The sequence below is a fragment of the Rousettus aegyptiacus genome, unplaced genomic scaffold (genome assembly GCF_014176215.1).
Source record: "Rousettus aegyptiacus isolate mRouAeg1 unplaced genomic scaffold, mRouAeg1.p scaffold_m13_p_3, whole genome shotgun sequence".
Classification (NCBI taxonomy): Eukaryota; Metazoa; Chordata; class Mammalia; order Chiroptera; family Pteropodidae; genus Rousettus; species Rousettus aegyptiacus.
Genome location: NW_023416306.1, coordinates 154,697,459 through 154,711,407, shown reverse-complemented (window position 1 = coordinate 154,711,407; position 13,949 = coordinate 154,697,459). Strand labels below are relative to the sequence as shown.

At 52.5% G+C, this 13,949-nt stretch overlaps 1 protein-coding gene across 6 annotated transcripts in view; it reads right to left on the bottom strand.

Annotated features, from left to right (window-relative positions):
- Positions 1–7,318: 7,318 nt before the first annotated feature.
- TMEM63C (transmembrane protein 63C) overlaps positions 7,319–13,949 on the bottom strand; it is an 86,509-nt gene continuing 79,878 nt past the window's right edge. For 5 of the 6 annotated variants that reach the window (XM_016156641.2, XM_016156644.2, XM_016156640.2 and 2 more), the window contains 3 exons: positions 12,800–12,909; positions 11,293–11,361; positions 8,292–8,492 (listed from right to left, as the gene is read on the bottom strand). In XM_016156641.2, coding sequence (XP_016012127.2) covers positions 8,292–8,492; positions 11,293–11,361; positions 12,800–12,909 — 380 coding nt within the window. Of the gene's footprint in view, positions 8,493–11,292; positions 11,362–12,799; positions 12,910–13,949 lie in introns of all 6 variants that reach the window. The other variant, XM_016156642.2, reaches the window with a different exon arrangement.

Sequence of the window (13,949 nt, the reverse complement as noted above, 5' to 3'; positions counted from 1 at the left end):
CTTGATGCGAACCTCACAGTGACCTTGAGGGCCATATGATGAATGTGACAGAGCCACAAAATGGAAGGAGCCTGGGTCCCTGAGTCGCTGCTTGGAGGAGAGAGCCCACTAAGAAGTGCTTGGTGGGACCCAGGTATTTCTTCACCATGTAGAGCAGAAATTCACCCATTTTGAATTTTACAAGAAAGAGACATAACACTTCTATTGTGTTTGCGCCATTATACACTTGGAGGTTAGTTTGTTACAACACATGCCCACACTACTTCAGAGTCTGAAGCAGGTCATGAGTCAGGGACCTGGTAGCCCACCTGCTGGTGGACAAGGTGAGGACGGAATAGAAATGGGCCTGGGGACAGGACAGCAGCAAAAATCACCGAAGACTCTGAGGAAAGCTTGTAGATCCTCCTCAGAGGGGAAGGTGCCGATCCCAGGGTGGGCTTCTCAAGGACATTAAATGGGTAAACCTGGAGTGCACCTTGGAGTTCAACAGCAGGTGTGAGTGTGTGTGTGTGCATGTGTGTGTGTGTGCTTGTGTGTGTTCGTGTGTGTGTGTGTGTGCGTGTGTGTGTTCAGGAGGATCAGGCAGACAGGGTAGAGAGATAGCCAGGGCCTAGAGAGGGAGTAGCATTATTAAGAGTGGGCATCATGCCGGCAGATGGGGTTAATGCCCCACATACTCATGGCCTCCAAGGTGTGGGGTTCTGGAGCTGGGCTGTATCTGGAAATATACCTGGGCCACAGCCTTCACCCTGAGCCTTCAGTGTTTCTATTCAAGACCAACGCTACAGGTGCCAGCAGAGCCTCCCCAGCTCCCAGGTGGGCTCAGATGTCCAGGCCTGCCAGGCCGTGTGACTGCAGACATTGAGTCTGGAGCATGTTAGGAATGCTTTTCCCACTGTGGCACCGAAAGCATTTTTTTTTTCGAGCCCCACTGTCCCCACTGAGAGAGGGCCTCCTCTGCTGTGTGGTCTGATAACAGCTCAGAGTCAGGAGGCCATGTCTGACCTATGGCTCTCGAATGTTAGACACCCACTCAGGCGACTAGGGTGACCTGACTTTGGAAAGGCCAGACAGCCTCCTCCTACCCATGTCTTGAGGTATCCTAAGCATGAGTGTTCTTGCCTCTTTCGAAGGCCACTCTTCTGCTTATTCATCTGTGTCTGTGCACGTGTGCATTCATGCACACATGCGCACACGTGTGTGTGTGTGTGTGCGCACATGCGCGCGTGTGTAGGGGGCACAGTTCCTTCCTCCTCTGTTCTAGGTCTCGGCCTTGTAATCCTCTCTTCTGTATTCCTCCTCAGTCTCTCAGCCCACAAAGAATCACCCCGCTCTTCTCTCTCCAGCAACCACCTTGTTTCTTCACTGCCTTTGATAGCGAAACTCTTCAAAAGAGTTGTCTTTCCTGGCCATTTTCACCCTCTCACTCCTGTGAGCAAACAGGAACCTATTTCAACCATGCTTTCATCCTCACCCCTCAGCTGTTACTGTCCAGGTCACCAGCCACCTTCACCTGGACTCAGGGTCGCACCTCAGTCCTCATCTTGCTTTCCTGCTCAGCAGCATTTGGAAGAGTTGATCACTCTTTCCTTCATTTTTAAACTTTTAGCTATGGAAAAAAATGTTCACATACACAAAAATCGGGGCCTGGGGAATCTCCACGTGCCCTTCGCCCAGCGTCAGTGGTGAGCAACTCGAGGTCTCCTCCGCCCCTCTTACTTTGCTGGAGAGTTTTAAAGCAAATCTCAGACTTCCTGATCTTCTACTTGTAAAGTCTTTTGTATGAACTTCTGGCTGGTATTTTTTTCACCTCTTAACCCATGCCATCGACACGCCTATCAAGATGAACGGTATCTGCTCAGCATTGCCTAAGGCCCAGTTTATATTCAAATTCTCCTGATGTCTCAAAGATGTCTTTCTGCAGCTGGTTTGTTCAGCGTGAGAAGCAACCACGGGCCATCCATTGCATCTGGTGGTGTCTCTTGAACCTTTCATTTCCCACCAGCCCCTCTCCCATTCTCCTCTGCTTTTGATTTGCGGGACAAACCGGCTCGTTTGTCTAATGGCATGTCCAGCATTCTCATTTGGCCCGTGTTTCTTCGTGGTGTCTTTGAATTCACTCCTCTATGCCCCATGTTTACTGTCACGTGTGGTTCGAGCTGGGGCCCCCCTCCTTCCTTTTTGAGCCCCTTTCTTTAGGGACACCAGGCTCTCCTGGTTTTCCTCCTTCCTCGCTGCTACTCCTGCTCAGGCTCCTCTCCTCATTCTCCTCCAGGCCTCTTCCCTCCACTTACTCCCGCAGAGATCTCAGCCAGTCCCATGCTTTAAACACCACCCACATGCTGATGACTCCGAAGTTTACATCGCCACCCTAACTCTCCCCTACTCCAGGCTCTGGCATCCGGCCACCTGCCCAGCATCCCTGTGAGGCATCTCAAATGTAACACGACCAAAATAGAACTTGCTATTTTCCCTGGTCCCCTCCCCCCACCCACCGCCAATTCCAGCATCCTCGGCCTCCAAAAACAGATTCACCCAGTTGTTCAGGCTGAAGCACTAGGAGTCATCCTCACTTCTTTGCTCTCTCTCAGACCCCACATCTAATCCATCCTCACACCCTGTTCTGGATTTCTCTCTCTCCCCCCCCATTCACTGACACGTCCTTGTCCAAGCTGTCATATTGTCTCTCCTGAAGGCATCCAATAGCACACCAACGGGGTTTCTGCTTCCACCTGTCCCCACAGTGGCTACAGCAACCATTCCAACACTTAAAGGGATCATGTCGCTCCCTACTCAGAATCCCCCAGTAGATTCCCATATCACTAGAGTCAACTTGTGTCCCGACCGTAATCTATGAAGCCCCACTGTCCATTTAGACCTTGCCTCATTCTGCTCCAGCCACTCTGGCCTCCACACTGACCCCGGGGCCCTCCAGATCTGCCTGGCCCTGCTTTGTGCAACCTCTACATGCTCACATCTCCTCCCCACAGAGCTTGTTCTGGATCCTCCCCATTTCCAGTCGTTCCCCATCCCCTTAACTTGCTTTATTTTTTTTTTCAAGCACTTATCCTTACCCAACATCCCCTATATAAATTTGTTTATTGCACTTATCGTCTATTGCAGTCAAAATGCGAAGGCTGATAGAAAAGCCACTTTGGGCTCTCGTTCTGGAGGGGAAGGAAAAGGAGATTCTTCAAACCCTTGCTGAAGGTGACAAGGTAGCCAGAAGTGACCGCTGAGGCCCAGCATGTGTGTGTCCAGACCACACAGTAGTACTTACTGCAAAATAAGATGATTACAACAGAAGTTGTGCCAGTGCTAGGTATTAAGCCCTTATGAAGCAGAAAGCAAATGTTTGTTTGGGCCTAACCTTTGATTGCCCATCAGGCATCTGATATTGGTACCTCTGGAGGTAGAGTGAAGGGAGTTCTCCCAGCCTGTGGTCTTGTGACCATTCACAGGCTGCAGGTCACACCCTCCCGGAGGTGAGACACCGTGAGGTGCTGAGACCAGCTTCCGCCGTTCCAGAGACACAAGGCTGGGATCGGTTTCCTCACCCACTCAATCATCCCTGAACGTGAGTCACTTGGAGAGCTTTTGTAAAACAGGGAGGCTTGGGCTTCGCCCCGGAAAGTTTGGTTTGTCCTGGGATGGGGCTTGGACATTGGAGTTATTGGAAATCTCCCAGGAGACTCATTTGCAGCTAGGATGGGGAACCCCAGCATTGGAGGCTTGAGTGCTAAGCTGCTGGTTGTCAAGCCTGAGGGACAGTGAAGTGTTCAGAAAATGGCCTCTGTTGAGAAAACCTGTAAACTGCCTTCCCCTTAGCCAGCACCCCCTCCCCTTGCCTGCTACAGAGCGGACTTAGAAACCTGGAGTTTCTAAGCATGGAGGTTCCTTGGGACAGACCTGAGCTTCCCCCAGCATGGCGGCTTTGGGAGAGTGACAGGGATCCAGCCCTGGAGGGGCCTGTAGGCGCCTCAGTCTTGGCTTCCAGGAAGAGCTTCCCGGACCCCAGACCCCTCCGGCCACCTCCCCAGCCCTGCAGAGCCCAGCACGGCACTCGGTCAAGTGCTCCAGTGCTCTCCTGGGCGGAGGCCATCAAGATGACATCCTGGGCCTCCCTGGCACAGGCCTCCCTCTTGACCTGTCCCCCAGTCCTGCCCCCAGCCCAGGTATAGCCACCTTTCTGGCCTCTAGTCCTCCTGGCCTGCTGAGCACAGAGAAGACTGACCAATCCTAATCCTCTCAGGCCTTCATGCTAGAAGGCCCTAGCCCTCCCTCTTCAGAGTCTTTGTCTTACTCGTCTTTCTGTGCCTGTCTCTGCCTGAGCAAATCCTCTGAATGGTCTGCTAAACCAAGGAGTGGCTCAGGGCCTGTGATCTGGGGGACCCTGGAGCCTGCTGGCCGCCAAGGAGACCCTGAGAGGTAACTGTCGTGGCAGGAGTTTGTGAATCTGAGGAAAAGGCTCCTTGTTGCTATAGCAGCCATCAGCCCACCGCTGTTCCCAGGCAGTCAGCCACGGCCCCTTCCGCCCAGCCAGTGTGATCTTTATACTTATCGGGCCCCTGGAGAAGCCCTCGTGGACTTCGTCTGACTTGACTTGGAAACTAATTGCTCTGAGGGGAGGGTCAAGGGCCCCATACTGAGGCTCATGCCAGCAGGCACTTTGAACCCGTGCCCACTGATGAACTATGAGAGGTTGAGGAGCGTGTCTATTGGGGCGGGGGGGGGGGTGGCAGGGTGGAGCTGGAGAACAGCTGTTGGGCTGCCCCTGGGGTTGTCCCATCATGGGCATCAGTGGGAGAATCGCCACCTTCACCCTGTTTTCTCTATTCCCGGCCACCCCCACCAGCTGAATCTGCTCTGTTCAGTAATAAGCCAGGGCACTTGGCCTCATATCCATCTACCCTTCCTTTCTGGATGAGAGGACCAGCCCAGGGTCATCACGCTGCCTAGAAGGCAGCCAGAATCCTGGTGTTCTAGGCCAGGACACATGGCCCCCAGAGCAGGGAATTTTTCTCCTCCTTGCCGTGAGGCAACAGCAGACATAACCAGCCTTTGCTAGACTGTGTTTCTTACCCCACTCAGGCCTGGCCTGGCAGCCTCACAAACCTCCCAATGCTTAACCTCTTTTTAACCTGCCCTCACACTGCTGGCTGAGGCTGCTGCAGCCCTGAGCCCTGTGGGTCACTCGTTCTGGGGGCCTCTCCCCGAAGTCTTAGTTTTATCAAGTCCGGCTGCTGGTCTGGCCAATGGCCCGCTCTCAGGGCCCAGCACTCACCCCAGAACTTCTGCTGCCCAGGGGGCTACTCCAATGGATTCCTGAGTAGCTCACATACCAGGAAGTTCTCCCCTATTGCTCAGGGAGATTCCAGGGTATCCATAGCAGAAAGAATGAGGCAGATTCACTTTCCATCTCTCCAGAAGACCAGGTGGTACTTTCCAGGCTTTCTCCTGTGAGGACAGGAGCGACAAAAGGCCTCAGAAGTGACGAGATCCCAGAAGGGGCGGCTCTGGCCTCAGCGGCCAAAGCCACAAAGGTATGGTGCTCCAGCCCAGTGACCTCAGCAGGGTTTGTCCCTTAGCAGCTCTGGCTCCTTCCAGGTGGAGGGAAGGCCCAGCTAGGAGGGTCCAGATGCAGAGGCAAAGGCCAGGAGAGATTGGGAGGACTGTTTATTCAAGGCACGGTCATAGCATTAATAATAAGGAAGGTCAGCATTCTGGTATGTTCCTTTAGTGGTGGTGGCCAAGGGGAGTTCGACCTCCCTACCAGGTCCCCAGAGGATGCAATGCTGTGGATAGGCACTTGGCTTCCAGAAGCATCTGAGGAAGAGGCAGGCAGGTGTGGAGCTGTTCTAGGCCCACTGAGGCGTGTCTTGAAGGCTCCAGGCAATCCCAGGTCCCCCAACACAGAGGCAGCTCCCTCCAGAATGCATCAAGTCTGAGAGGGGTTGTTTCAGAGGACAGATGGGCGAGAGGCAGCTGGGAAGTGAGCCAGTGGGGTGGGTTGGAGGTCAATGGGTGAGGCAGGTGTGGGCTGAGAGCAAGATAGAGGGAAGGTGCCTGGATGTGGTATGTACGAAGCCAAAGCATGCCCATATCCCCGCACGGCGACCCGGGGTGGGTGGGCGCCTGTGGTGGGGACTTGCCAGTTGCCCTGGGTCTCTAGGAAAAGTAGAGAAGTGAGTGGACTCTGGAACTTTCCCAGTATTCACACCACCTTCTCTCAGAACCAGACTGCACTTGACCCAAATTCAGAGGGGCAAGCCCTCAGCCATGCTGCCGCATCGTCCACAGGGACCCTTTCTATATGCAGCTTCCACCGGCTGCAGAGACTAGAGGTAGATACCAGGAGGAGTCCCCAGGGAAGAAGCGCCCACAGGCCAGTTTCTGGCAGGATTCCCCCTCTTCCCACACTCTTGGGGGCTGGGCAAGTCCTGGACCTCCCCGCTGGGACCCTGACCACCCTGTTCTGAAAAGGAACTACCCCCTTGTTGGCTGATGAGAAGCTAGGGCGAGGAGGTCCTGTGGGGCCTGGCCTTATGAGGGACTGGCTGGGTATAAATTCCTCCTTATTCCTCGCTGGAAAAGGAGAGGGAGAGACTGCCCTCTCCTCATGACAAAATCTGGGCCAAGACCTGGGGTATGGCAATGTTTGCCTCTCAAGTGCTATTTCCCCTATGCTGTGAAGCTTTGAACTTCTGGAGCTGTGGGCAAGGATGGAGGAGGGTCGAGGCCCAGGTGATCTGAGTTCACAGGCACACACGTGCCTGGGGCCGGGTGAACGCTCCCAGGTGCGGTGAGCCTGAGGCCCGTCTTCAGCAGGTTCGCTGCAGGACCCCGACCTCTGCAGGAAGGAGCTTGGGAGAACAACTCTGGAGCATGCAGACCCCGTTAGACTTGGCTCGCTCTGGCCCACTGAGGCCCCAGCTGGCCCTTCTCCATGTCCTCCCCTGCTGGGCTGCCTGCTGGTCCTGATGGAGGCCTGTCCCCAGAGACAGAGGCCTATACTTCCTGCCTGGGGCGGAAGTGCTGAGTGTCCCTGGCATTGTTCCTACTCAGGATTTGACTCCTCCAGGCCTCGGATGGTGGCAGCCGTGAGAGGGCAGCCTAACTCAGCCAGAAGGGGCTTCTCTGTTACATTGTTCGTGTGACCACAATGACACAGCTCCCACCCTCACCCCCGGCAGGGCTTCCACAATGTCTGAGCTCAAACCACGCTGGACACCACTTGACTGATCTTCAGTGCCGAGCACAAGGTAGCCCCGAGAGGAGAGGAAGGGCCCCTGTTGGAGGCCAGAGAATGGCCATTGACTTCAGTTTGCAGCATGGGCTTCTTACCCTAAGCTGCTGCCCGCCTTGGCCATGCTGGGGGCCCAGGCACTCAGGTGGGTATAAGGCAGGAGCAGCCACTCCTTGGCCTTGGGAGTCCTCTCTTTAGGCCCTGGGACTTGGGGAGGTATATCTGTTTTCCCATCACCTGATGTTTCGTGAGAAGACCCCCTCCACGAGTTCTGCCTCTGACCCTCCCACCTTATAATCACCAGCCAAGGTTTGCCATCATCAAAATGCTCACAGGTCCTGTTTAATGAGCCCCGAGTGACCATGTCCCAGCTACCCTTACAGAAATAGAAAGGAGAAGAGTCTCCGCTGCTCCTGGGGACATCTGTCAAGGGCAGAGGAACAGGAAGAACCTCAGTCTCCTCCTCACAGGTCTTGGGTCTCAGCTGACCCCTTGCTCTGGTGGGTGCAGAAACTTTCTCTTTGCAGATCCCTAGGCAGGGAACCCTGGACAAGATGGTCATCTGTGTCTGGTCGCTGAGACTCAGCACTCACACCTTCTCAGACCGCAGGGCAGGGATGGGCCAGGAGCTGGGCCAGGGAGGTTGTAGGAGCAGCAGCAGAAGCTCCTTGGCTGGGCAGCTGGTAGAAGGGTGGCGAAGACCCTGGAGCATCTTCGGTGGGCTTCCTTCTGCCTCCTCCCTTAGGCGCACTTTCTCTGTCTCGACCCCGGGAAAGCCCCCCAGCTTTCAGTCTCTGTGTGCAGGGCTTCAGCCACCTCTCCCATCCCGTCCTGGGGTCCCTCTGCACTGCCTAGCTCCTCCCCTTCTAGCTGGTCAGCGGTCCGGGGCCTCCATGGCCAAGGCGGCAGATGTCTCTGCTGGGCCTTTCCAAAGTCTGCAGGAAGCAGTGGGGAGGTCCAGGCCCCACTCTTGCCTCCCCCTTCTGGGCACTCCCCTGGCTGCCACTCCTGGCTGGAGTCGCCAGGTGGAGGCCTTGGGTCCTGGTCAGTGGTACTGGCTCTGGCCCTCCAGTTCCAGGCCTTCCTGGAACTGGTCCGAGTCCAGCTCCCTTGCAAAGCCCCTCACACTACTCTCCTCTTCTCCCTCTTCTGGCTTTCTGTTCATGGTGCCGTAGGTGTGCCGGGCGGGGGAAGAGGCTGGGGTCAGGTTCATCTCCGGCTCTTGCAACACGGTAGCCACATATAGCTGCTCGGGGACAGAGAGGGGAGATCGGGGTGAGGTCACATCTGGGGCAATACCCTGCCCCCTTACGACCTACCCCCAGAGCCTCTGCCCCTCCAAGCTACAATCCTTCCTTCTTCGCCAGCAGCCTGAGTCCTGGTCATCCCACCCACCAAGTTGCTCTAGGTCATTTAATGAGCTGCCGCCAACTCACAGGGCTAGTTAGTACAGGTCTAACTCCTAGTCCACTGTTTCTTCAGCACGTGTGCTATTCGTTCTGGGCCCCAGGTCAAGCTGAACCCAGGGGGATGTGACATTAGGCAGCCCTGTGCTGGGGTTCAGAGACACCCCCCATCCTTGAGCTGGTGCACTTTCTAACACAGCTTCAGAGGTGCATCCACAGCTCCTTTGGGCTGTGTCATTGGTTAGCCTGTGAATCAGGATTTGAAATGGAGACTGCTACCTGAGGTCTTGGTCATGTGACCTGTTAAATCCAGGAATGGTCCCAGGAATGTCTGGGAGGGCAGTAGAACAGAGAAACACAGGAAGTATTGGGGATGGAGCTGTTTGTCATCCTTTGAAGTAGATTGTAAACCAACTCCTTGTATGAAAATAGGTAATTCTGGGATAGAATTAAAGCTTTCCTGTAGGAATTCATTTCAGTGAAACCAAACAGCCCTGGTTGATGAGGAAACAATTATCTGACAGCAGAATCTAGACATTTGCATAATGCCAAAGTAAACCCCATAGAGGACCTTTTGGTTGTAAGTGAAAAATTGTAATTGAACAGTGGAAGAAACCCCTGTCAATCAGGGAGTCACTTTAGCCTCATTAATGGGAGTAAACAGGATATTATGTGTCTCGATGGGATGCACAGCGCTAACTGTAGAGTGGTCTAGCACTAAAGTGTTGAACTTGAATCTATCAAGCCTTTGGATCTTTTAGTTTTTAGGAAATACAGGAGGATAGTGGACTCTGCTGTAAGGCGTCATGAAGAAACAGTCTGAAAAACCCAGAGGGTGGGGCATTATGCAGGTGCCTGGCTTGGTCTCTCCAAGAAGTCATCAAGAAGAAACGGTGCTAGAATTTAAGGGCGCCAGACTAATGCAGCGCAGAGTCTGCGTTGGATCTTGCTTTGGACAAGCTGTAAAAGATATTTCTGGAACACTTAGGACAGTTCAAATATGGACTGGGTATTCGAAGAGGTAAAAATTTATATATATGGAAGATGGAGATTGTTAATGAAAATGCGGGTTATTAAACAATATACAATATTATTTCATTTTAGTAAAAATTATTCATATATCCGGGAGAATTACACTGAGGTATCAGTGGTCATCTTTGGGTGTGGACTTTAAATTTTCTTATTTTTGCTTATCTGTTTTTCCCCATCATATCTACAAGGTTAATATACTACTGTTGTAATAAGGAAAGATTAAAAAACCAATTCCAGTAATTTTTTTTTAAGCTTAGGCTTTGGAGTTGGACAGACCTGGTTCAAACTTTGTTCTGCCCCTTCCCTGCTAAATAACACTGGGGGCGTCTAAATTAATTGGCTGTTTCGCGCCTCAGTTTCCTCCTCTGTAGGATGAGGCAAAAACCCCTACTATGTGGGTTAACCATAAAGAGCGAGAGTATAAATGGTGAAGCATCAGGCTCTTAAGAAGATTTCAATAGTCGATCACCAATGATATTCCAGAGGGGTCATCTTAGAAGGGCCCCAGGGGAGATGCTATGTGAGGAGAGACTTTCCTGCTTTGAAACCTCTTAGTCTTTCCAGTGCTGAAGATCCTTCCTCCCTGCCACCTCCCAAGACAATTTGTTTCTCTGTGTAGGGTTTGTTTTTTTATTTTCAGTGTGAGGTAGACCTGTAGTTCTGTGTACTAGGGGCGGCCATATCCAGCACTGTCGTGTCTCTGCACTTGAACCTAACAGTGCCTGCCCTCCACCGGGCCCTGTCCCCCAACTCTGCATTTCCATCAAGCTGTCTTTGAGTCCTCAAATGCTCCAGGTTGTCTCTTCTGGGCCTGTGCACAGGCTGATCCTCTTCCTCGAATGCTCTTCCCCTACACCCTATTCCATCTGGCAACCCCTACTCCCATTCCTGGAGCTGGATGAGATGTTCCCTCCTCCGAGATGCCTTCCCTGAGTGCCCTCTTCAGTGCTCCTCCGAGGCACCTGGACTTTAGGGCATGGGCCGACCTGGTACCCAGCTCAGTGCATACATTGGTGGCCCTGCATCCATACTTGTGGCTGGGATGCTGGCCAGGGCTCACGCCCCTCCAGGCTGAGCCATGGTGTGAGAGCCAGTGCCAGCCTCCTGAGCCCCTGCTCTCTGAGTCTGGCCTCATCTCTTCAAACGCCGATGGGCTCACTTATCTGGCGCCACCCCGGCCTTACCATTCAGTGCAGACCTCCAATAGCTTCCTGCAGCTCTGTGTGTGCCGCTCTGCCTGGCCCCTGAGCCCTTGGAGGCAGCGTTCAGTCCTGAGGCCGAGCCCCAGCATGTCCCTGCGTTTACACGACTGAGCTCGCTGTGGCTGAGTTCTCCCTGACCTCTCTCTTCCTCTCTGATCTCCTTCTAGGGAATGTCGAGAAAACCTTGGATCTTCTCTCTTCCCAGCTCTTCAGCCAGGACCATGGCAGCAATGTGACCTGGGCCAAGTCCTGCTGCATCAGTGGAGGGAGGCCGAGGGGGCCCCATCTCCTCCCCGATACCCAGGGTAGGCACGACATTCTGGTGCCTCCACAAAGCCGCTGGAGTAGCCCACCCCTGTAGGCACCCCCTCTTGACCTGTCCCCCAGGGTGAAGGCACTGACTCACAAGGGAGGTGGGCGTGGAGGAGGTGCTGCTTGGCTCCATGTCGAACACGGTCTCCATTTCCTCCTCGGGCTGCCGCGTTGAGGACAAACGTGGAAGTCACAGAATTGAGGTGTCTGTCCTTTGCCCCCTCCCTCCCCACATCCAGAGGAGCCTGGACCCTACGCCTGGGCCTCTTGCTCCCCTGGATCTTCTGGTTGTCCAGCCTGCAACCCAGCTGGCAGAGAGAGGAGGACTGTGATGCTAGAGAGCCCCTTCTGGAATGTTCCATCCTCAAGGACCATAGTGGGGGGAAGTAAGCACAGTTGGGATTGGGGTTCAAAGATAATCCTGCTTTGAGTCTAGGAAATGCCTTGACTTCAACTCTTTTCTTTCCTCCTGGGATTTCCCCCTCTCTATCTGGAATGAGTCCTAAACTACCATGGTCTAAGTCCCCTGCCACCTTCCTTCTCCAGAGTGGACACTGGGTGACCACATCACATGACATTGTTGTACTGAGAAGACACAGCCAGAGGCGTCACTCACTCTGCTCCTTTACTAGCATGGTACTTGGGCCAGGGGGGCCTGGAGGACCTTTCTGCTGGGGGCCTGTGCCCAGGGACCCAGATGTGGTGGAGTCACTAGGAGCAAGAGGATTCTCTTTTAAGAGGCTCCCTCCTCTGACGCATCTGGATGCCAGACTTTAAATCAACTTACTTTCTTTTCCTTATATAGATTCATTTAAAAAGGAAACAGTTCACTATTATAAACAGAAAACCTGTGTCAGTTGCCATAAGCAGAAAAATAAATAAATATGAACCAATAGAAAAATGTAACCATGGAAAATAAAAAACAATGTTTCAGTCCACTGGAAGTCATTCCAGTATGCCTGAACAGACACCTCACTTTGGGAAATGCTGACCTCGTGTGCACAGAGCCAATGGCATGGCTCTCAGCAGGCATGATTGGTCCCCTCTCTAATGATAGGCTGGACCCACTGGCAGAAGGAGTCACGGGCTCAGAGGGCCAGGCTCTCCTTCAGACAGCCTCAAGGTCAAAATCCTAAGACTCTGAAAAGTGAGAAGATGACTATCCTCCCTTCCCCAGGTCGTCATCTTTTACCACCCCTACCCTCCTCCTTCACTCCACCTCTCTCTCAACCCTCCATCCCTTGGAATGGTGCTCACAGCTCAGTGGCTGGATAGGCTCGCATTGCAGGAGGGATGGGCCTACTGTTGGAGGAGACGTCAGAGGAGGGAAGAGGAAAGGACAGCTGTCTTCTAAATATCCCTACCCTGTGAGGGGGCCAGTACCAGGGCCAATGCAAGGCGCGCGCGCACACACACACACACACACACACACACACACACACACACACACACACTGAGTCTGTACTCCCCAGAATCAGAGAAGAAGGCAAGAACCTTTCATCTCTGTGGCGCTATGGGTGCCCAGGTGAGAAGGGTATCCTAGACCTGTGTTTCCCAGGGCTGAGGAGAACCAGTGGAAGAAAGGCAGGCTGGCAACTCACCTCGTAGTCAGGTGTCCTCTGGATCTTCCCCACAAGAGTGCCCAGGAAAGCAATTATCATGGAAATGATAAGGGTGGTCAGGGAAAAGATGGTGATGCTGTGGAGGTAACCTGCCAAGGAGAAGAAAATGGGCTTGGGCTCCAGCACTGGAGCCATGGGCAGGAGGCTGCTGGCTGAGATGTTACCTGCACTGATAGATTCTAAGGTCCATCTCAGCACCTCTGTAGAGGCCTGAAGCCTGTAGCAGAGACTTTCTTGTCCAATTCTCTTCCTAACAACTAGGATCAACCATGAGTCTGACACAATGACATATTCCCTTGGTGCTACTTGACTAGTTTAGAATTTGGCATTTTGTGGGTTCCATGAAAAACAATTTAATTAACTTCGGTATCCACTTAAGTGCCCATTAAACATGTCCTTCTCCATCCATCAGTTCTCTGCCACATCTCAGTCCCTGGGAAGAGTCTGTGAGTTCCTGATTTGTGCCACTGCCCCCAACCACTATCTCTGATCCACATCTTTCCTTGGCACTGAAAAGTAATACAGAATTTAAGTCATCTATGTTTTGCTTAGTGATATCTGGTAACTTTTTTTTAGGGTAGCAGTTTTCTACGTAAATATTAAAAATCAGTCTTTACAGTCAGGAGTTATTGTACAACGATGCTTATCATCATGTTTTTATAATAGCAAAAAATGGTAAACAACATTGATATCCAACAATGGAGATCTGAATAAAGCTGATAAAGTTTAATGCAGCCATTAAAAGGCATGTGTTCAAACATTATTTTAGTAACACAGGAGACTGCTCAGAACATAATGTTCAATGAAGAAGCTCAAGATACTGAATGGCATAAAATGAATATCACAATTTTGAAAAGGAGCAATAAGCCAATAAATTCCCTCCCATGCTCCCCCAAAACATGCACAGAATGACGTGTGGGAGCAACCGACATCAGGCTCTAGGTGAGGTTAAGGGTCATTCAAATACTGATCTTTCTATTTTTTCTGTTTTTGTGACTAAAACTGTAGTCCCTTATACTTAGAGAGAAGCGTTATAAAAAATGAAATCGGCTACGTGGCAGGACAAGGCTAGGGGGATAAGAAATTTGGGGGCAACAGCACATGGCAAATGCACATGAGTGACTGAGAG